The sequence below is a fragment of the Triturus cristatus genome, chromosome 9 (genome assembly GCF_964204655.1).
Source record: "Triturus cristatus chromosome 9, aTriCri1.1, whole genome shotgun sequence".
In the NCBI taxonomy this organism is placed as follows: Eukaryota; Metazoa; Chordata; class Amphibia; order Caudata; family Salamandridae; genus Triturus; species Triturus cristatus.
The window spans coordinates 1,002,954,718-1,002,978,707 of record NC_140592.1 but is presented as its reverse complement, the minus strand read 5'-3'; the positions used below and the strand labels follow the sequence as shown (position 1 = coordinate 1,002,978,707).

Genomic DNA, 23,990 nt, shown 5'->3' with positions numbered 1-23,990 from the left:
ATGCAGGGGGCCCCAGTCCTCATGCAGTGATTTCTGTTAGATACAGTCCTTTGTAACCCCAGGTAGCTCACTAGGCCATGATTATTGCCTTTGGGTTGTCACTGATATGATATGAATGAAAGCAGTACACCGTCCTATTGCACAACAGTAAGACTTCTCAGTTCCCTAGTATCTTCCATTTGCAGGGTCACTCTCTCTACTAAGGCTTGGATTGGCTTTTAGGTGCAGAAAATGACCCAACAGATATCCCTTCTGTATGTAAAGCCCTAATCTCCTTTTAAAAGCTTCAGTGTTGTCACCAGTTGATCAGCTATCTCCTCCCAGCATTGACCCATTTTGTAGCAAGTCCACACCATGTGGTAAAAACAATCAATATCTAGTGAACATGCAAGGCATATCGAGATATATCTTGTTCAGTTTTCCGGGAGTTAGCTGTGTCCTGTGTAGAAAATTGAACTGTGTGTAGTTGAATCAGGAGTTTCTTGATACTTGTTGTTCATCCAGATACACTTTGTTCCCTGTCTAGGTTGGTTCTCGATTTAGCCTTCATGCCTCCGGGTGACCATTGAGCTTACCAAAGCCCTATAAAATCAGGAGACCAATCTCCTGCTGTGCCCAATTGTGAATAGCAATTGCAGCACTTGTACTTGAGGTGTGGCATCTGATTTGCCCCACTCTTTATGAGGTGTCCTACATATTAAAGGAATTGTTGTGTTGGGAGGCTGTGACCTCATTCAGATCTTGAACTGATCGTAGAGTTCCTAATTCATTGCAGTCCTGCACTGTCACCAGTCCCGACTCAGTCCAAACACTTAGGGGCCGAAAGGGCTCGGAAGGGCTCCGAACTCGATCCGGCCGGAAAAAATACGAGCGAGCGCGTTTTTTCGACCGACGCGTACAGCTGTACGAGCGAGCAAGTACGATGCGAGAAACGCGAATTCGCCGACCAAATCATTTCCGGGTCCAAACCGCTCCGTATGTCTCATCCATAAGGAAACCATGCAGTGCAATGGAGACGATTTCTGACCGATGCATGATTCGGAGTCTCCAACACGTAAACATTCTAGGAAGCGTACTTCGGGGGTCCGCGCCAGACCCCTTCACCCGTAGCTTTACGAGTCGATCACAGGGGGAACCCAAGGGTTCCCCCTACACATGCATGTGCGGTGTGGGTGGCACCGACCCGTCCACACTACAGGGGGGGCCCTTTTGCGCAACGTACCTTTTTCGACAATGGGAGCCTATGTACACGTACAACAGGCTCCCATTGACTTCAATGGGGCTCCAAGCGACCCGTGTCCATCAGCGCTTGTTCGCATCGTACTCTGGTGCTGGGAGCCACGGAGCACGAGTCGGTCGGAAAGCCCTCCGGATCCAAGTCGGACGGAGGCTTTTCCCAGCGAGATCCGAATCGACCCCTTAGTTGTGCTGATGTATTGAAGCCCTGATACCTAGTGAGCCAATTAGACACATGGCTAGGCATAGGTTGGAAGCAACCGGGTTCTGTTCTAACACTTTTCAATAAATTCAAATATCTAACTTGGGCACACACCATCAAAATTGAATATCCCAAACGTCTTTGATATTATCTTGTGTAATTTATTAATGATCCATTAGCCAACTGAATTTAGTGTCCTTGTTATATGCCAGCAAGTGTTTCACGAGTATATCTTGCTTCATCAGGTCAAATCCAATTATTCGCTTCCACTTTGAGGACAAAATATCTGAATGTGAACAAAAAAATAGCACAAGTAGCACATGACAATTGAGTTCTTAAACAGAATTTTCAGCTATTCCTTAATTTCTTCAGAACATTCAGTATTTTATAGGTATCTGAATGCGTATTCATCCACAAACATACATATAAAATGCACCGCCTAGTATTTTACTTAACCCCTTAACTGCTGGGCCTCCTGTCCCCCCCAACCCCACGCCCCAGTGCTGAGCCGTTGTTTCGCGATTAGGCCTCTGTAACTTTTTGACCACATAAGGTATTCACGCCAAATTTACGTCCTTTTCTTCCAACATCATGGGGATTCTGAAGGTACTCAGGGTTTGTGGCTTCCCCTGGATGGGACCCAGAAATTAGCCAAAATACAGGTACATTTTTTTTTTTTTTAATGGGAAAAAAGGGCTTCAGATGAAAGCGTTGGTTTTTCCCCCTGCAAATGGCATCGAAAAAGGGGTTGTGGTGCTGAAATCACCATCTTCCCAGCTTTCAGGGACAAGCAGACTTTTGTCAGAACTCCAAAATTTTGTACACAGTTTTGGCATTTTTCTGTGACATAGCCATTTTTTGCTATTTTTTGTGCTTTCAAACTCTTTCCGGTTAATGGTAGGAATGGATCTGAAAGCAATAATGGATCCTGGAAAGCTATACATTTTAGAAAGGTAGACAAAATTCTGAATTAGTCAAGGGGTCATTTGTGTGGGTCCTTCAAGGTTTCTTTATAGAATCTAACTGTTGAATATAGGAAACATTGAAAATTAGTTGAAAAAAACAGACATTTGTGTTAACGTTTCTCCTGTAACTTCTTCTAATTATGACAGCTGTTTGAAAGCAATATACCGTTACATCCGCTGGACCTTTCTGGTTGTGGGGATATATAGGACTTGTAGGTTCACCAAGAACCCGACGAACCCAGAGCCAATAACTGAGCAGCGTCTTGCAATGGTTTTTTATTATGTACCGGGTATATAGCAATTAATTTGGGTAAATGTATACATGGAAAAACGGTATGAAAGACACCTATGTATTTCTGAAATTGGAACAAAATATAGAGTTTAGAAACAGTAGATATTTGCACATTTCTGAAATTATGAGTACCCATACTAGCATGAGAACTATAGATCATTTTTCAAAATGACTTTTTTTTTATACATTATCTTTCATTTGAAAGGCAGAAATACATCGAAAGTCAATAGGTAATAACAGTTGCTCTACAATTCTGTGTTACCCCAAGTCTCCCGATAAAAATGGTACCTCACTTGTGTGGGTAGGCCTAGTGGCCGCGACAGGAAACGGCTCAAAACGCAATGTGGACACACTTTACTTTTACAGGGAAAACTGGCCCTTTTTTTGTAAAGTGCCTAGCTGTAGATTTTGAACCCTAGCTCTGCCGGCACCTAGGGAAACCTATCAAACCTATACAGTTTTGATAACTAGACACCCAGGGGAGTCCAGGATGGGGTGACTTGGCTTGCTCTCACCAGGTTCTGTTACCCAGAATCCCTTGCAAACCTTAAAAATTGTCCAAAAAAAACACATTTTCCTCACATTTCTGTGGTGGAAAGTTCTGGAATCTGTGTGGATCCACAAAATTCCACCCACACCGCATTCCCCAAAGTCTTCAGTGGAAATTGATACCTCACTTGTGTGGGAGGGACAAGTACCCGCGACAGGAAACAGCCCAAAACGCAATGTGGACACACCACATTTTCACAGTGAAAACTGACTTTTTTTGCAAAGTGCCTAGCTGTAGATTTTGAACCCTAGCTCTGCCAGCAGCTAGTGAAACCTATCAAACCTATACATTTTTGAAAACTAGACACCCAGGGGAATCCATGATGGGGTGACTTGACTGGCTCTCTCCAGGTTCTGTTACCCAGAAGTCCTTGCAAACCTAAAAATTAGTCCCAAAAAAACACATTTTCCTCACATTTCTGTGGTGGATAGTTCTGGAATCTGCATGGATCCACAACATTCCACCCACCCCGCGTTCCCCAAAGTCTTCCAAGAAAAATGGTACCTCACTTGTGTGGGGCACCCAAGTACCCGTGACAGGCAAGGGCCCAAAACGTATTGAGGAGGCATCAAAATTGCCTATCACAAAACAACCTGGTTTTGCAAGGGGTGTCATTTGGGATTTTGGGCCCGTGCTCGGCGGCCAGCTAGGGAAACCTACCAAGCCCACACATTTGTGAAAACTAGGCACCTGGGGGATTCCATGGAGGTATTGGTTGCGTGGATGCCCCAATGGTTTCTTACCCAAAATCCCCTGCAAACCTCAAATTTAGCTGAAAAAATCACTTTTTCCACACATTTTTGTGTGGGAAAGTTGTGGGATCACCGGGCTGACACAAATTTCCAACCACCCAGCGTTCCCCCCTGTCTCCCGATAAAAATGGTGACTCACTCGTGTGGGAGGCCCAAGTACCAGCGAAAGGCAAGGGCCCAAAACGTATTGAGAAGACATCAAAATTGCCTATCACAAAGCAACGCGGTTTCGCAAGGGCTTCAACTGGGTTTTTGGCCCCGTGCCCAGTGGCCAGCTAGGGAAACCTAACAAACCCACACATTTCTGAAAACTAGACATCCGGGGGATTTCAGGAAGGTATTGGTTGCGTGGATCCCCCAACGTTTTCTTACCCAGAATCCCCTGCAAACCTCAAATTTAGCTGAAAAAAATCACTTTTCCACACATTTTTGTGTGGGAAAGTTGTGAGATCACCGGGCTGACACAAATTTCCTACCACCCAGCGTTCCCACATGTCTCCCGATAAAAATGGTGCCTCACTCTTGTGGGAGGCCCAAGTACCCGCGACAGGCAAGGGCCCAAAACGTATTGAGGAGACATCAAAATTGCCTACACAGCATCAGCAAAACAAACAAAAAGACATGATGACGTAACCACTGCTGCCCGGAGCGTCAGTCTGTACATGCGCTAATGTGTCACCATGAATGGGTGCACTATGGAATGACGCTGGCCCCATTTTCGTTTTTATGTTATGTACAGATCCAAAATGTTGGACAGCACTTGGATCGGAAAATAAAAATAGATTTTTTGTTTAGTGCTAAATAAAAATAAAAAATCACCACCGAGGAGCACTTGAGGAGAGGAGGAGAAAGCTGCATACAATAGAGAGAACAACATGGAGTGCACGAGGGACAGGGAGTTTGGCAGGGGGTAAGAACACAAGGGAGGGAGCTGGAAAACACATGCACTTTCGTGGACTGTTTAACTAAAAAGAAAAAGGTAGGTACCAAACAGTGAGCAGTGTAAGGATACATGTCACAGGTCAAAAGGATAGGAAAGAGTCTACGCTCCAGGGGATGGACAAACACAAGAAGAGGAAAGAGGAAGAAAGCTATTGAATATGAAGAAAGCAAATGAGTGACAGTAAAGCCACCCAATGGCAAGCAATGGATTAACTGTAGGCTCACAATAGGTCTTTCACAACCAAACAAATTGCACTATCTGCTTGGCAAGACCTACAAAGCATTTAACGGACACTGTCGAAAAAAGATATTCTAACAGTTGTTTCTACCAAATGGTAAATGCCATTTATCATGAAAATTTTGATTAAATAGTTTAGGTGAAAGAATATCTCAGTATTTATATTTTCTGTTAAATCACATACATCTGGAGAATTCTATGTCGGGACCGGAGAAGAGGATTATGCTAACTCTTCCTTCGCTTTAATACAAATAATTTTCACAGCAGCCTTATTCAAACAATATGAAACAACTACATTTCCCAAAAGTCCAGGGAAAGGAAAAAACAACAGTCTCTAATAGTCCTTTCACAGTGTCCATGGCTCTCATCCCATAAATCTCAGCCGTCTCTCTTGCTTTTCCTCTTTCTTCGCTGCTCAGCAGATAGAGTTAAGTGCTTTTCTTTTCCTTACCGATTGCTTGTTGGAACGGTTGCTTGGGGTCTCTGTGCTTGGGGCGAACGCCTGATGCCTTAATGCGCGTTTTTCTTCTACAGATTCCCTGTTGGCTGCGGGAACGCCCTGCGCTCCTTACGCGGCTTGCTCCCTCTGCCTTTACTCGCGGCCACGGTGCGGCTCGCCGCCCCTAGAGGGCGCTGTGGGGGCGCCGAGACTTGCCAGCCGCGGAGGGCGTTTAATCATAGAGTACTGTCACGTGCTCCGTTCGGCTGGTACTGTCTGCGCCGATTTTGCTGCCTGAATCGCCCAGTGCTCTTGGGTCTGTATTCTTATCTGCAAATTCTACAAAACGCCAGTTTTTCGGGTAGGTAGTGGTGCGGTGCACCGTAGGCTATTCTTCACGCCCTGTATAGTGGGGTAGGTATTGGTTGGCCTAGGGCCTTGTTAGTGGATGCCTGGCAGGCAGCTTGAACCCAGTTATAGTTGTGGGTGTTGGCATCCGAGGGTGGTTCACTCGATAAAATTTGTGCCTCTGGCCCTACACATTTCCTGAGAGACCCTCAGCCCTAATCTTCACGCTCTGCGTGATTGCTCCTCCAGGTTTTTGGTTGCCTCAGCAAAGAGCAGCCTGTGAACATGGCGCAAGAATACTATGAGGAGGAGGATTCTTTGTCCTACCTACAGTGGGACGACTATTTTTACGCTGCGGTAGATAATTCCATCTATAAGGCGGTCAACGAGATGATGACCCCTATAGAACAGCGCCTAGTCGACAAAATTGAGTAGTTGTGCGCAAGAGTAGGTCAGCCTCCAGTTGGTCCCTCGGCGCCGGTTGGAGAGTCCATGGGGGACCCGAATGACAATGAAGGGCCTCCTCCCTCCAAGAAAAAGTGTGAGGCTGGGGTGGATAAGGACGCGTTTGCGCGCCTTAAGCAGGCCTTTTTAGACCGCACTGCGCCTATTGAACTACCCCAAGACCCAATGCCATCGGACCCTGACCCGCGACCGGCTTCCCCTCAGACGCAGGCAGGAGACTCTCCCGATGGGTCAGACGATGAGGCCGGTTCCTCAAGGTCTTGGCGGCCGTCTGGCTCTATGGAACCACTGAAGGCAGGTATTTCGGATATGTTAGATCCGGATGATATCATCCATCCCCGCTCGGCGGAGTGGGTCGCTGATGAAAAGGCGGCCCAATATGTAGCATCTAGACTTAGGAAGACCTTGGAAAACGAGGCCCGGAGTAGATTGCAAGCTGAGTGCCCTTGCCCTACGTTGGAGGGAAAAGTAGCCTTGACCCCAGATATTGAAAGTAAAATGGCTACTTTCCTGGCTAAGTTTATAAAGGACCCTAAGAAAGGGATTGATTGCCCATGGCGTGCTTGTCAGGACAAGCTGTTGGACGCCATTGGACCAATGACGAAAATCTTGGACATGGCGGAGGAGGCCCGTAGCTCGGGCTCCTTGATTGACCCGCAGGTCCTGTCCGTGTGGGCGCAACGTGCGATCTGCTTTATGGGCTACACAAACTGTGCCCTCTCGACTGAGAGGCGTAGGTCGCACTTGATCAAAGTTGACCCTAAGTTAGGCGATTTGGCTTGCTCGGAGGCAGGAGCGGTCGCGCAAGGGGGTTTGTTTGGCGAGCCCTTCGTCAAGGAACTGGGCAAGTTTGTCGCCACATTTACTTCCCTGGATAAAGCGCAGGCGAACATGAAAAGGGGATTTCATCCTCGGGTTTTCCGTGGGGCCGGTCGGAGCAGGGGCCGTCCGTCCGGCCGCTTTCAGACCCAAATCCCCCAGGGTAGGGGGCAAGGCTCCGGACGTGGACAGTACCAAACGGACCAGCGGTTCAACAACTTTTACCCGACCAGATGACAACGCTTCCCGGGGCCGCGGCGGATACAAAGGCGGCAATAACGGAAACCCCAATGGTGAGTGTTTTGCCTGCTGCGTTGTTGCAAGTTGGCGGCAGGCTAGCGCATGTTCTTCCCCGCTTGGGAGGCGCTTACAAGGGACGCTTGGGTTCTACAGACTGTGCGGGGGTTCCAGATAGAGTTTTACGGTTCCCCCCGCCAGGCCGTCAGGCCTTGACCCATAGTTTTGTCCTCGTCCGATGCGGTCATGATAGACAAGGAAGTGGGCGCTTTACTCCACAAGGGAGCGGTCTGCCGTAAGGACGTTCACCCTGGGGGTTTCCTCAGCAACACCTTCTTGGTGGACAAGTCCGACGGGGGGCAGAGACCGGTGATCAACCTCCGGGAGTTCAACGAGTGGCTGGTGTACAGACACTTCAAAATGGAGGGCATTCATCTGCTCAGAGATGTCCTCCGGCCCCTCGATTGGATGGTGCGTCTGGACCGGAAGGACGCGTACCTAGTAGTACCCATATTCCCACCGCACAGGCGATTCCTCCAGTTTCTTTGGCGCGGTCTGGCCTACGAATTTGTGTCTCTCTCGTTCGGCCTATCGTCGGCCCGTGGTGCTTTACCAAGGTTCTCAAACCGACAGTGGAATCCTTGACAGCACACGGAGTCCGCTTGATCGTCTACTTAGACGATATTCTCATTTTGGCCCAATGTCCGGTACAGTTGCGCTCCCATCTGCAGCTGGCAGTGTCTTTGCTCCAGGACTTGAGGTTCGTGATCAACGAACAGAAGTCGCTCCTGATCCCGACACAGAAAGCGGTTTTCCTAGGTTTCGTTATAGACTCCGTCTCGGCGTCGCTCAGCCTGCCCTCCAGGAAAGTGGCGAAGATCCGTCACGAGATCCGCCACACTCTAGCCAAGCAGAGGACCTCGCTGCGGCAGATTGCGCGCCTGGTGGGCCTGTTTTCGGCTTCCATCCAGGCAATATTCCCGGGCCCATTACACTACCGGGCCCTTCAGCATTTGAAGGCGCATCATCTGCGAAGAGGTCTGACATATTCACAGGTGGTTCCCCTGATGGAGGACGTGAGAGACGAATTGGAGTGGTGGCTAGCGCACATGGAGGCCTGGAACGGGAGAGCTTTCTTCGGTTCCGCTCCCGACTTGGTGATAGAGTCAGATGCCAGCCGGTCAGGCTGGGGAGGGCGGTGCGGGGATTTCTCCACCGGCGGCAGTTGGTCTCCTTTAGAGCAACAACTTCACATCAATTGTTTGGAGTTGCTGGCGGGCTCTTTCGCAGTCCGTTGCTGGACCAAGAACCCGGGTTCAAGCCTCAGTGCTCCTGAAAATGGACAATGTATCGGCAGTCCGGTATATCAATCACCTGGGCGGCACTCGGTCCAAAGCCTTGGCGAATATGGCCAAGGAGTTCTGGGAGTTTTGCTTGGCCAATCAGATCTCGGTGACGGCGGAATACCTCCCAGGTCGGGACAACTTAGTCGTGGACTGGCACTCCCGATACTTGCGGGACACCAGTGTGTGGAAGCTGGATCCGGAGATTTTTCTCCATCTGCAGGAGCGGTGGGGACCTTTCTCCATTGACCTCTTTGCGTGCCGCCTCGATCATCAGCTCCCACGGTTCTTCAGTTGGAGACCGGACCCACTGGTGGTGGCGACGGATGCATTCACTCAAGATTGGAGTCAGGGGAGCGGGTATGCGTTTCCCCCGTTCTCCATGATCACTCGGGCGGCAGCCCTGGTTCGCAGACAAAGGGCCTCTGTAGTTCTGGTGACGCCGCTCTGGAGGTCACAAGTTTGGTTTCCGGTTCTACTGGAACTTTCTTGGGATTCTCCAATCCAACTCCTCCAGACTCCCCTCCTCCTGACGAGTCTGGAGGGTGTCCCTCACCGGTTGGTGGAGGACGGATCCCTTCAGCTTATGGCCTGGCGGATTACAGGCAGCGATGGAGACTGCCGGGCCTTTTGGAACACGCTGAGTTCCTACTCTCCAGAACCTGGGCAGATAGCACGTCCAGAAGGTACAAGTCAGCTTGGATGCGCTGGGTATGTAGGTGTTTGCGACTGGAAGTGGATCCCGTGGTCGCAGATTTGACTCACGTTCTTAATTATCTGGCTGGCCTAGCTAAAAAAGGGTTGGCTTATAGGTCCGTGAACACGGTTCGGTCCGCTATTTCAGCAGGGCACGCTCCAGTGGATGGAGCACCCCTGGGGGAACATCCCTTTGTTTGCAAGCTTCTCAGGGGCATTCGTTTGTCGTTGCCTCCTGAACCCCGCTATTCAGCCCTTTGGGACGTGAACCAGGTGTTGAACCTGTTTCTGTCCTGGCAACCCAACCGTTTCCTTTCGAGGAAGGAGTTGTCGGCTAAGCTGGCGATGTTGCTATGTCTAGTGTCCTGCAGAAGGGTTTCTGACGTCCGAGCCCTCGATGTCACGGCGAGAGTTTCTTACCCTGATGAGGTTACCTTCACAGTGAGTAGACGTACTAAGTCCAATACTCACACAAATTCTTACCCTGCTTTCAGGGAATCTCCAAAGCTCTGTGTGGTTCAATGCCTTAAAGCCTATGAGGAGGCTACGGAGGAAGTCCGCCCTCAAGGCGATTGACAACTCCTGATAGCCCTTAAAAAACCGTTCAAGGCAGTTTCTTCTCCCACTATAGCCCGCTGGGTGCGGTGGGTGATGCAAGAGGCGACATCAATACAAGAGCTTTTGGTGCCCATTCAGAACGGGGGCTATGGCTTCAAAAGCATTTACCGTAGGCGCTCGGTTAGAAGACCTGATGAGAGCAGCAGATTGGTCATCGGATTCTACCTTTAAAAGGTTCTATTTTAAGCCAGTGCTGAATGTGGCTCAGGTGGTTATTGATAAGTTTTAAAGGAGCATAATCCTCGCCTCCGGTCCTGACATAGAATAGAAATTTGCCTAGCCCACGAGTAGGTAGGTTTCAATTCTATTAAGGAAACGGAGGCGAGGATTATCCCTCCCCGCAGACTTGCGGGGTGCGGATTCCCCCCTGTATGGTCGTAAGTAATCTTTTCAGTTTGATGATGGTGCTGAATTTGTTTATCTTCATGCTTTACTAAGGGTTGTGCCCTCATGTTTGTTCAGTACGGTGATTTACATAATCTTTTTCATGATGTTCTGTTGATGCTTTTGCATGATTCGTATTCCTTGGCTGATCAGTGTGGTTTTTTTTTTTTAGAATGATAATTCGAAACACAATGCGTAAGCAAGGGAGAGTTCCTCCAGCGAAGAAAGAGCAAGTGCAAGAGAGACGGCTGAGATTTATGGGATGAGAGCCATGGACACTGTGAAACGACTATTAGAGACTGTTGTTTTTTCCTTTCCCTGGACTTTTGGGAAATGTAGTTGTTTCATATTGTTTGAATAAGGCTGCTGTGAAAATTATTTGTATTAAAGCGAAGGAAGAGTTAGCATAATCCTCGCCTCCGTGTCCTTAATAGAATTGCAACTTACCTACTCGTGGGCTAGGCAAATTTCTATTCATCCTTTTCTCCACATTAGAAGTGCATTGACTGTGGGGAAATGTATTCTCACGTTCCCATGCTTACATCCATTTATTCCACACAAGTAATTTCCACCTGCTTGTCTATAAAGCATCAGATTCTGTTCTTATTAATCATTTCTCATTTGGATATTTTGGTGCACCTAAGTATTACTTCCATAAAATAGAAAAATAAATTGTTTTCAAAATCAACCCCGATGTTTCTGGAAAAAAAACACATTGGTGAGACTTATCCTGTGGTAAGCTGATAAGTCATACAAAGTCTGACAAATTTTACTGGCCTTATGCTTAGAGAAGCCCTCATTATCACTACATCTTCCCAAAAACTCTTCCTACTTATGTTGGTAAGACAACCATTCGCCTCGATCTGAAAAGCACCTGCAATCTGAAAAGCACTAGGACATATTGCATAGATGCTTAGGGAAAGACCTTATAAACTCAGCACCGCTCAAAATGCCTACATTAGATTACAAATGATGACATGAAAAGGCAGCTCATTTTGGGACGGGAGGGCCAACTACCCCTCAAACTATTTTTAAGGAGAGTTCTTTCACCTACATTTTCTAATAGACAATCATCAACTCGAATATACTTTTTTCATTCTATAGAAGTCTGTTGCATGATGATCCCCGGAGTTACTTCATACACAAAGGAACAATTGAAATGGCATTCAGAGCAATGTTCCTGTTGCATTCTCCGTATATACGCCATTGCTTGCAGGTAGACTCCACAATTTGACTTATTGAAAACACTACTGTTTGTAGCTGCACATTACTGAACACACTTATACCGAATTAAAGAATATATTCGAGATGCTGATTGTTTATTACAAGATTTTGGGTAAAAGCACATATTGGATAACTTGGCTTCTTCTTCTTCACCCCTAAAACACCCACTCACAAGGATCCCTGCCAAGCTAGTAGTAGACCAGGGTGCAGCATCAGGGCTGTTGGAGCCTGAAGTGGGTTGCTGCTTCAATAGCTGGTACTGTTTGGTAGCATTTTGGTGGATTCGCCTCAAAGGTGCAGACTCATCTTAAGTTGCACCTCTGTGAAACACACACACCCACCCTCCCATCCCAGCTCCATGTGCACTGCCTCCTCCAACTGCACACTTGGCTTTTGATTAGGGTTATCAGATGACATTATTTTTGCAGGACACAACTTTTCCAGACCTGTTGGCATCCGTAGGAATGAAAACCCTGCATGTTGGGCAGTGTTGAAAGGTACCTTAGGGTCCGCATTTAGTCGCCATTTTAGTTTCATGTTTTAAACTTGACATCTTTTTCCAGTGTCGACTATTACGTGTTTTCACATTTGCACGCTAATATACTGAAAAGACACTGTATGTGCAGTTTATTCCTAGTTAGCCTTTTTCGTCTGTCCACGGTTAGGAACATAGAACGAGATGTCCTTGTAGTTATGTTGTCAGTTCGAGACAGCTCTTAGAAACCAGACAGGTCACTGCATCAGAGTTGCACCTTTGACCCAGTGCGATATGAATGATGTTCTATTATATAAACTACCTCTGGATTGCATTCAGCAGAGGAGCACTTTGACTGGTTTTATCCTGAAAAGCGGCATTTTGCCCGAGATGCAGTCCTGCTGATTCAGATCTTTATCCTACCAAGATCAATAGGCTGCTCTTTACCAGCCATTAGATCTGGCAGAGATACTCCCACTGTGCTCTGATGGTATAGATAGTAACAGATAGGTTTATAACCACATAATAACATTGCTGTGGTTGAACTGTTTATCTTTTTCAGCATTCTAATAATGTTGGTTATAATGTTTTGCTTCATCTGCCTGATAATCACTGTTTATTTTGTCTATGCAAGAATACGATTGCTTCAAAAAATGTTTGAAAATCTTTAATCATATCTTTCTTGTGTTCACCTTGTTCATGCATGAGTAACCAAGAATGGGTAGGCCTATTTCCATGATTTCCTTGGGAATCAGAGTAGTCATGTTTGACGTTGCCGATACCATCTGCTACACTGGTTAGGGGTTCACATGGTGCACTGTAAGCTATGCAGGAATGGGGTCAACATTTCCTGATCGTGTTGATGGACTTAGTTCCTATATTCTGACGTTTATTGTGTCCTAATAGGCAGTCCTACTTAACTTGTTGAAACTGTATAACAGCGCAACGATAATCAAAGCTTTAACGAAGTCGCATTACAGAGCATCCTTTAAATGACTGCGCATTGCAGGGTAGTTTTGCTAATCCATGTGTTTCATTATATTTACTTTATCAATTGTCCTTTGGCAGTTTGTATAGGCACTTGATTTGGAGTCAATATCCATCCATCTTGTTAGACTGGACTATAATATTGTACTCCTACTTGTAGGACTACCTTAGGAACTTCTGGGAAATATTTAGCAAAAATGTAGTCATATTGTGCTTAAATAGAGGTGGATTTGAGCTCTCCTTGAGTTTTATCTATTTTACTATTCTTCCACAATATCCAGCTATTGCAATGCCTTTTACTCCAGCAGTGGGACCCGAATATTGTGTCAAAAAAACAATGTTGTTACTGGGTCTAGTGGTTTAGTGGACTAATGCATCCCCTGCAGCTACCTGTGTTTGATCTCACGATCAAAGATTTGAATCCTAGCAGGCTAACTCAACCTTTCATCTTTTCAAGGTTGATAAAATGTGTACCATTTACTTTGGTACCAATAAACATCTATTATTCAGCACTAAGATGTCCTAAGGTTTGAATGTACACAAACAAAAACACATTTTATGTTTGATCTGACATTGATGCATCCACATGATTTTAAAGCATATTGTCAAGCTGCTAATGTAGTCAAAAAATGGTGTCTTGGAGAAGTGACATTAGGTACACCGGAAAAACTGGAGGGTGATAATGGTATTACCTGCTTAAGTGTTTGCGCCAACAATTCAGTATTCTTTCCTAACAGATCACTACATCTATCTGGGTAGGAACTAAAAACTCATTTTACTAAATACCAACTTCTTTAGGAAAATAAATATTGTAAGAGCATATTAAATGCAAACATGTAATCATTGTTCAAATTAATAATTTATTCCAAATAAATCCTTCTTTCCAGATCATTATGTTCTTGACTATCATATGACTCCAAAAGTCTTGCTTCCCAGCTTTTTCCTCCTTCGTGGTAGTAGGACTTTTTTTTAATATTAGCAAGGAAGCTGCAACCAATATCTTCTCCTCCCTTATATATTGCACCATAGATTTGGATGTCCTGAGCAGTTGGCATAACCTTAATGTTAGCATTAGGCAAAGATAACAGCAAAAAATGGGCCTCCTGCCCTCCCCCCGTATCCACTTAGACAACCTAAGACAGCAGTTCCCAAACTTTGGGCTGGGACTCATTAGTGGGTTGTGTGCTGATTTCCTTAGGCCATGAAGGTCATGGACAATATGTAAGTAATATTTAAAATGACTAGCCCTTTTGGTGCACCAGTACAAAGGTGCTGAGCAATGTCCCTAAGTCCAGTTTTAAAACAAACCCTTGCACGTATTCCCAAGCAAGACTGCGGGGGAACCGTCCAGTATTCGTTGCTGCTCTTTGTTTACTTCATAAAGCCTTTCCAACAGAGAATATGGTTACTATATGTGATCATACACAACCGTACCTCATGTGTATGTTTTTCACATATAGAATGAGAAATCTGAATGTGGCCTAATGGCCAGAGATGCTGAATAAATATGGGGAACAGGTTTGGGTTCCGGTGTAGGCTCAACATCCTTCGATTCTAGATAAGTTACTTAATCCCCCTTGTGTAAAATAAAATGAATCTGACTGTGTGCAAAGTAATCTGGTGCTCATATAAAGTACTCCAAAGCCCTTAGGCTCTGTTCACAATATATAAAACTGTAATATATATATATATATATATATATATATATATATATATATATACTATATATACGTACACATATAGGGAGTCTACAGTGCATCACTGGGCCTTGTTTTAACACTAAAATGGACACAAGGTGTTACCTCATAGTCTGCTACAGGAGCAGTTTCTCAGATTTACAAAAATCACTGGTATCTCTGGGGGCATGTGAGGTCACCTCGTCTGCTCCATTTTTTGAATGTCTGCTGCACGGGCTGGTTAGGAAGCTGCTGAATCTCTAGGTCAGTGCTTCCCACACTTATTTAGAACCATGACACAACTTAAACTACTACGACACACCTAGATTAAACATGAGGCAGGGTGATGATTTCATTTTTGTAAAAACATAAATTGTACATTTCACAGCCTTGAGCAGACCCTTTGATATCGGACTGTGACCAAGATATTGATCTGCCCATAGAATTGACTGATGGTGAACTGCACAGAATTCTGGAGCTGGAACACTTTTCAGATTGGGGGCTGTCTTGTGGCATCCATTCACTAAAATCACGAGGTCTCTAGAAAAATCCTGGAGTTGATACCAACCAAACACTTCCAAAAAGCTTTTTTTCATTTGGCACTAATGACCTATTTACATTTTTGCTACCTTCTTTCCGTCTTTACTGTTACTCTTTCTTTCACCGAATCTCCACTTTCTCCCACTGCCTCGCTCTATCCTCACCAAGCGTGCTTGCCTCCCTTTTGGTGAATGTCTTCATCTCTCTCATGCTGTCTTCCTCCCTGTCTTCCTTCTCACAGGATGTAGAGATTCGCAGCGGAGCAGCAGCCTACCTACCTCAAATCAGCCAGCTGCTGAACAACGTCCCACGAGAAATGCTGCTGCTCTTGAAGACCAACGACTTGTTGAGGGGCATCGAGACCGCCCTGTCCACGCGGGCCGATGCCAGCTCCTTCATCACCATGTCTCGCTGCTGCGTCCGTGCCTTGGCCGAGTGAGTACTCCTTGTCCGCCACTCAGCTGCCTTCCACTCCATGCATGTCTACTCCCATGTCTCACTCACTCTACCATCCTGTGTCTCACTCTCCCTAGCTTCCTCTCTATACGTCCTCCCTCTTACTCCTTGTATCCGTCGCTTCCTCAAGTTTGTATCTCTCTGATTTTCCTTCTATTTCATTTGGTCGGTTATCCCTCCTCTGTATCAATTCACTTCACTCTTAATTACTCTCCATATCTTCTTGTAGCTCACGCCAGGACCTGGGGTCAGCAGGTCACTGGGGAGAAACGGAAGTGAGACTCACTGTTCCCCCTACTGGCCAAGGGCACCAACTACTGTGGCTTACAAGAGTTGCTAGGGCTCCCTCAATTGCCTTTATTTTCCACTGGCAGAAGCACTCCACAGTGGAGACTTACTTAGAAGAAACGGTGCAAAGGTTTCTTCAATGATATTATATTACTCATAAGCTTGGCCACTGGACTTATGAAACAATGCAGGACCAAATTGTGTGGCAAAATGTGAGGAATAATGTATATCATTATGTGGCAATATAATTGTGTTACTTTGTCATTTTAATACATTAATACATTCTGGGTAAAAGTTTCACCTCATTAATACCAGTATACCCGAATATATCAACCAGCAACTAAAAAGTGACCAGTTAACGTTTGCAAAGGGTCTTCCACTGCGTGTAACCATGTTTGTCATTTTGTTTGCTAACTTTTGATCAGATTGATGTTGAAATATTTTTGGTTGGAATCTGCAAAATATGCATGAAATGGATTACTCTGCAAGTGCTGTTAATCCATGATTATGAGGAGAACATGCTGTGGATGCAGAATCACATAATTTCTGTGGCATTGGTCATAAAAGGAAACACTTAAAGAAGATTGTTATCCAGGAAGAATCTCGTTTAAAAAAAAAAAGAGAAAAAAAGGAACACGCCTTCAACATATAGTCTGAAAAATCGAACCCTTGTATGAGAATTTAAGCCAGTAAAACCTGGGAAAGCCTTAAACTTTGTGTGCTGATATACAACCCAAATAATGCTTACCTACTTTCGTGTGACATAAACGGCCACTATTGGCGACACCTTCTATGTGCAATTGTTACTCCTTGGAGCTTTCTTCACCATACCTTACAATGCATCAGGGTTTTCAGGTATCATTACTGTGTTTATCTCCAGTTAGACATCCAACAGAAAGATGCATTGCTTCTTTGGGTGCCAGGAAGTTCTACTACGACAGTCTCTGGACATCTGATATGTAGTCCAAGGCAAATCGGTTTGGTTTGCAGATGATGGGATTGAACAAAGCTCTGTGGTGACTGGAACGTTTGTGATATTAGAATCACAGCTTGTTCAATGTCTAACATTGAGCTACACCTTCCTTGACTTGTAGTTTTTGATTAAGGAATCCAGCTTGAAAAAACAGCACAAATGTCAAAGCCGACTGGTTGCAATTAGCTTTGGATAGGTCCCAGTGGTCAGGGTTGTGTATACCTGGCCAGCTTCAGGGGCGCATATCTCAGAAAAGGTTGGTTGCAGTCGAGAAGTTTAAGTGTTGGAGGTACTGAAGCCCCAGGAGTCTTGTGGTTAGGTTTACGGCCACCAGGAGAACTTCAAATGGAGATATCTTGCTATTAGGATTTTCTCCACTTTTAGGTCAGGTGAGGAGTACACGGTAATATCACTGGTTGGTACAGTAATTCCTCCTCACTGTCAAAATTAAATGGATAATTTTTTCTTTAGAAAGTTCAACAAGACTTCCTTCGGGAAGACTCTGGCAGAGGTTGCTGAGGGTTTGGTTTTGTCTCTGTCTTCTTCATCAAGACCTGGTCCTGCAATGGGGTACATTTATATATTTATCTTTCACATATATAACTTACAATGAATATGTCAATTGTATATTTTTTTATCTTTTCCTCTGGATTAGATGAAATTATTTTTTTACCGCAGCATTATTTTTTACGACGTTTTGGGCAGTATAATACCAAACTTGAATATCCCATTTAGAAGATTGCTACGGCTAGCCAACCTTTCTAAGGTTTGCGTTAGATAGGCTCTCCCATGTCAGCCTGTTCATCCACCCTAGCATTCGGGAAGCCCATTTCATGCTGTTTCTAATGAAGATTTTGATGCCGACAGCCACTTCATCATGGCCTCCCCATTAAAGTAAGTGACTTCTCCTTCATCAGCACCCATGGAAGCTGAACTGAGGTTTCCACTGCTGGAAGATGGAGCCAGCTATTCATGCAAGTTGAGAGGTCCGGTATTAGTTTAACACGTTTGCAAATTCATTTCTCCACTTCTAAATGGAGCTTAAAAGGTTATTTGGGTGATGTTAGTAACTTATATAACTTATATAGCTTCCTTAACTCTGTGGAAGAATAACACAGGATCACGAATAGTGGTTTTGAAGTTAATTAAGAAATCTTATGAAGTAATTTCATATAAATTGTCTTCCTCCTAATCCACCAGTTGCAGGTCCCTTTAACGCCTGCCATTCTCTTCAGATTTACTCAGCAGTGTGTTAATATTATTTTCCACCCAATCCCTTCCTTTGACAGGAAAAAACACTCATTCTTGCCAGTTTATTCTAAACCCTGGGTCTCCGCTTAATGTCTAAGGCTCATCTTGTTCGCACAGTGTAGACCAATGATGGTCTCCCTTCTATAGCAGGATATGAACTGCACATATTGAGAGATGTCCCTCAAAAAACCTCTGTAATTTTCTCTAACAACTTAAACATTCCACAGTGTGATGACTGCAAATCTCCTTTGACCTAACGCACAGCCAAGTCTATTTGGACACTCCTGTGTGGTTCAGTGCTGTTGATTGGTCTGAACTAAACCCAGAGTGATCAGGGTTGATTGCCATTGTCACACTCTTCTCCAGTTTAGTTTTGAGAATCTCCTCTCATATGTTGGTCTCCACGTTTAACATTAAGATTGGCTAGTAGGAGGCACGGCTGGTTCTCGATTTCTTCTTTTTTGAGTGTTAATTCTATTAAGGCCTCCCTTATCTCTCAGGCTAGCAAACCTTTTCCCCTAGATTCCTGCAACATGTGTTTGTGTGTGCATGCGTGTGACTAATTGACTGTCTTCATTTGTTATTTCCCCTAAGAGTTCCAAAAAAGCTCAGTTGAGAGGCTGTTGGCACCTGTGGTGCTAACCATCTGCATTTGTGGCAAGGCCTGATGAACTCTGATTTACGCCTCAAGCAATAGGTTCTCATAGAAACTAGGAGTGCATGCAAAGTGGGAAACGTCATCTATAACGTCTTGAGCCATCCATGTCTGGGTAAGCTCCCCATTGTCTCCCTTCACTTCTTTTATATAGCTTGCCTTCTCTTCCCCCCTGTTCGGCCGCACTAGCATTTTACCAGCTTTTCCCTAAATGTTATACTTTTTTTTTATGGCTGGGTATTTGGACATTGGCAAGCCCTCTGCCTTGCCCTGAACCCATCCCTCGATCTGCACAGTTTCCTTTCCAGTCCTTCTGGCTTTTATTTTTGACTCTAGTCCCCGTATTAAAAAAAGGACATTACATGACCACCCATTCCAAGAAAGTTTGAATTCAGAACCTAGCATCACATTTGACTTCACTGAATCTTGACTAAGCTCAATGTAGTCTTTGTCGCCTTCTCCTCGTGTACTATCACAACGGAGCCCCCTGATGTACTGAGTTACGACATACCCAATTTCCTTCCTTTCTCCTCCTCACGCGTTGACTACTACTGGAGAATGTCCAGAAGTTCTCTTTGGGGTCAGTTCTACATGTCGCACAGGCTGCTCACACTGCCCAGGTAAAGAAAGTAGGCCATCCTTGAAAGATGAGTAAGCAGCTGAGAAAAATGAAAGTAGCTCTCAGATCCTAATGTCTCTTCATCCATATGCCGCTCAACAATCCCATAGATTAACTTATATTGCTGTGTAATATTGATTTCAGCATTTTGGGAAGCTGTTGAGCTTACATTTGCTAGTTTGACAACCCATTCATAGCTCTATTCCCCCCTGGCCGTCTAGGTTCAACCCTTCTCCTTTTTCTCTGCTATGCTTCAAGGTTTATGTCATTCTCCCCCTGTCTCACAGCCTTTGCTCTCACACTTTGCACTTTCCCTTCTTTAAATCTGTCAGGCTGCCTCACTCTAATTTTCTGTCTGCCTGTCTCCGTCTGAAATATGCTTTTTATTTCTCTCTTCCAGGTGTCTTGATTTTCTCTTGCATTTCACAGTCTCCTTTTGGTGTCTAAATCGACCAGCCTAATTCCTCAGCTCTCACCCTATTTTCTTCTCACTCTGATTGGCACTTCCTTGCTAACTCTCCCTTCTCTTTATTCACTTTCCTTCTCTCTTTTTGTCACTGCCTCCCATTTCCTCTTAGTTTTCTCTTGTGTCTCTCTAAAAACGCACTATTCTTGTCATTGTATCCTCTCTCTTTATCACTCTTTTTCCTCATCACTTTCTCTCCCTCCTTCATTTTTCTACTTCACTGTCTAATTTTTGTCTTTGCTCCCTTCCCCTGCTATATTTTCACCTAAGTATGAAGTCTTTGAATTCCCTTCCTTTGATTCTAATTTTTGTTCTCTCTCTCTCTCCTCTCTGTCTCATGTAGTCGCAAAATTACATTTTCTCTGTCCCTCATTCCTACAGGTATCGAAGAAGAAAGGCTCACTCTGCCTTCGATCGGGCACGGATCTCGCTGTCTGAGACCATAACACTTTTTGAGCTCAGTGTGTACGAACTCTTCCTATGGGTCAGGGAGTCACGGTTGGCTGGTGGTATCCTCACTCTGCTGGGTCGAATCCACCCATCATTTTGTTGATGCACGTACATTTACTTTCCCGTGATTGGCCTGTGGCTAGTCATGGTAGATGTCAATCGGAGAAGCTCATTGGAACCTACGGATGCAGAAGATCAGTGAATAATCTGGTGAATGTGTTGTGCAATTTGAAGGTGCCTGTGCTAGCACCACATGTGGACTCCACTGGGGATTCTGGTGAATTGAAACTGGGGGATGGAATGGTGAGCATCTTGACCTATGCATCATTTTGTAAACAGTTATTCTGGAGAGTGGCTGGCCCAGGTCCTGCTCCCCATTTACACAGCTGAGATCATGGATGTCGATTGTCTTCAGAGAGTACCCAGACCTGGTGCAGTGTAAGGGGGTTTATTAGAGGCCCTCACTGCTCACTGTGAGCATCTGCTTTACTTGGTGGAAGATAAACCAGAAGAATGGAAAGTATCTTGGATGGAGTCTATTTCAGGGACCTCTTCTGCCTTTTTGTGATCAGCAGGTTGCCTACAGCAAGATTGTCCTGGAATCCTGCCCCCTCAATGGGAACTCCAGAACTCCTTTTTAATAATATGGATATTTTAAATCGTCAGTGTTTTGGAACCTTATTTTTAAAAACATTATTTAAAAAAACAAATGGAGTTTAGAAAACATTATTTTAAAAATACAGTTCAAGCTTAGTCACTCATTTGAGTTCCCTTAATACTCCTGCGGCAGTAAAGTTTGTGATGAGCAGTACAATTGAAAACTAGTCTTCCTATCATTGTTCTTAGTATTTTATTACACCTGATGTTAATCACTCGGACTATTATGGATCAGTATTACACTGTGACGTTGGGATCCACATTACGAGACCAAACTTTGCTTGTTCACTCCTGTTCCTTTATCGATCTGTTCATCCAACATCAGTCACTTTTTTTCGTCACAAGACACAGCAGAAAGAACTTGTTCTCCTGTGCCAAGTATTAAATGAAAGGATGATGAGTGTTAGGTTAGTATGTGAATGAATGGACAGCAAGGCTACATATTGAAATTTGTTAATAGGGAAGTGGGAAGAGGGTGTGGGGTGGCAATGATAGTTAAAGAAGCGTATAGAGCCAATTTGGAGAGTGAACCCATAGTGGGTTGTGAATGCGCATCGTTTAAAATTGGGCTAACCCACAACATCTCACTGGCCGGTCTCTTGATCTACAGGCCTCCCGGGCCAGCGACCAGCTTCAAGAATGACCTACTAATTAAAGTAAGGCATCTTGCTAGTAAGACCGCCAATTTCACTATTCTGGGCGATCTCAACCTTCATCTTGAGAGCACCGAACAGGTGGAGATTGGGAGTTTCTTGGCTGACCTGGAAGCCTTTCAATTAAAGCAGTGTGTGCTTGAAGCTACCCACGTAGCCGGCCATGTCTTGGACCCAGTTATTTCTAACCTCCCTCAAATCACTATGCGCTCCCCCGTCCCACAGGTCTGGACAGACCATTTCTTGGTCTCCTTTTCCCTACTATTTCCGATCAAAGTGGACTCTCGCTGCCCTATGAAGACTTTAAAACATGCCTGGCATAGGTTCAACCCTGAGATTCTCTCTGCCTGGACTAGCGATAGCAGAACGCGCTAGCCCAGGCAGTGACAGTATTGCTTTTTACTCGCTTTTAACCTGCTTTTAAAAATTGGTTCTAATTTTAAAACTGTATCCACTTTGTTGTGCTTTTAAAACGAATTGTACTCACGCTTGCCACACACTTGAATCTTGGCTCTCAGGGCTCTCCTGACCGGTCCTGCACCTCCTCCCCGCCTTCCCCACAAGTCTAGGGGCCTCAGCTGCTGCTCAGCAGGGCTGATTGGAGGGGAGGGGCCAGGGGTCACGAGGAGCACAAAAGCGGCACGCTGGAGCGGACGCGCAGCGATAGCAGAACGCGCTAGCCCAGGCAGTGACAGTATTGCTTTTTACTCGCTTTTAACCTGCTTTTAAAAATTGGTCTAATTTTAAAACTGTACCCACTTTGTTGTGCTTTTAAAACGAATTGTACTCACGCTTGCCACACACTTGAATCTTGGCTCTCAGGGCTCTCCTGACCGGTCCTGCACCTCCTCCCCGCCTTCCCCACAAGTCTAGGGGCCTCAGCTGCTGCTCAGCAGGGCTGATTGGAGGGGAGGGGCCAGGGGTCACGAGGAGCACAAAAGCGGCACGCTGGAGCGGACGCGCAGCGATAGCAGAACGCGCTAGCCCAGGCAGTGACAGTATTGCTTTTTACTCGCTTTTAACCTGCTTTTAAAAATTGGTCTAATTTTAAAACTGTACCCACTTTGTTGTGCTTTTAAAACGAATTGTACTCACGCTTGCCACACACTTGAATCTTGGCTCTCAGGGCTCTCCTGACCGGTCCTGCACCTCCTCCCCGCCTTCCCCACAAGTCTAGGGGCCTCAGCTGCTGCTCAGCAGGGCTGATTGGAGGGGAGGGGCCAGGGGTCACGAGGAGCACAAAAGCGGCACGCTGGAGCGGACGCGCGCAGCGGGCGCGCCGCTGGCACGCCGAAAGCGCGCCTAAGGCAAGCCCGTCTGCGCCCGTCCACGCCCGAAAGGGCCCAGGGACCAAAAACGCTGCCCCGGTCTACAAATACTCGAACATTGAGTTACTAACACTAGGCGTGGGCTCTCACCCTCTACACCCAGAAACTTCGCTCGCCCTCCAGAGAGAAGGTATTCTCAGACCACAAATGAAGGAGATAAGTTGCGCCTCTCCTCCACACAATCCGGATCTCGCCCATTCAAAGCACTGTATCCCACTGAAACTCGCCACTCTCAACACAAGATCACTACATAAACACGCCCCCGAAATCTTCACCTTCCTACAAGAAGACGCCCCCGATATCCTCGCCCTGACCGAAACTTGGCTCGACGAGGACTCAGGACCCACACTATTCGCATCTCTGCCCGATGGCTATGATGCCGTTTGGCATAACAGGACAGCAGGGAAGCGGGGCGGTGGGGTAGCGCTAATCTTTAAAAACCACCTGACTATCGAGAAGTTGTCTGGTGAAAACTTGGAGGCAGCAGATATTTTAGTCCCCAAGGTCTGCAATAGCGCCTCTAACATAGTAATCATAACTGTTTACCGCCCACCTAGCTGCCCACCCCCCTTCGTTGACCTCTTCACCGAATGTATTACTACCCTCCGATCACGCTTTCAACAAATCCTGATAGTAGGAGACTTTAACTACCATTGGGACCAGACACCTAGAGGGGCACAGGCCCAACAAATTGAGATAATGCTTACCTCCCTCGGGTTTATCCAGCTAGTGTCAGGCCCCACCCACGTGAAAGGACACACCCTTG

At 45.6% G+C, this 23,990-nt stretch overlaps 1 protein-coding gene across 1 annotated transcript in view; it reads left to right on the top strand.

The window, feature by feature from the left end:
- The window catches only part of ADCK1 (aarF domain containing kinase 1), an 805,280-nt gene extending 783,050 nt beyond the window's left edge, over positions 1-22,230 (top strand). The window contains exons 10-11 of the mRNA XM_085626629.1: positions 15,670-15,863; positions 20,518-22,230. Of these exons, the coding sequence (XP_085482755.1) occupies positions 15,670-15,863; positions 20,518-20,689 (366 nt within the window). The 3' untranslated portion in view covers positions 20,690-22,230. The remainder of the gene's footprint in view (positions 1-15,669; positions 15,864-20,517) is intronic.
- The last annotated feature ends 1,760 nt before the right edge of the window (positions 22,231-23,990 follow it).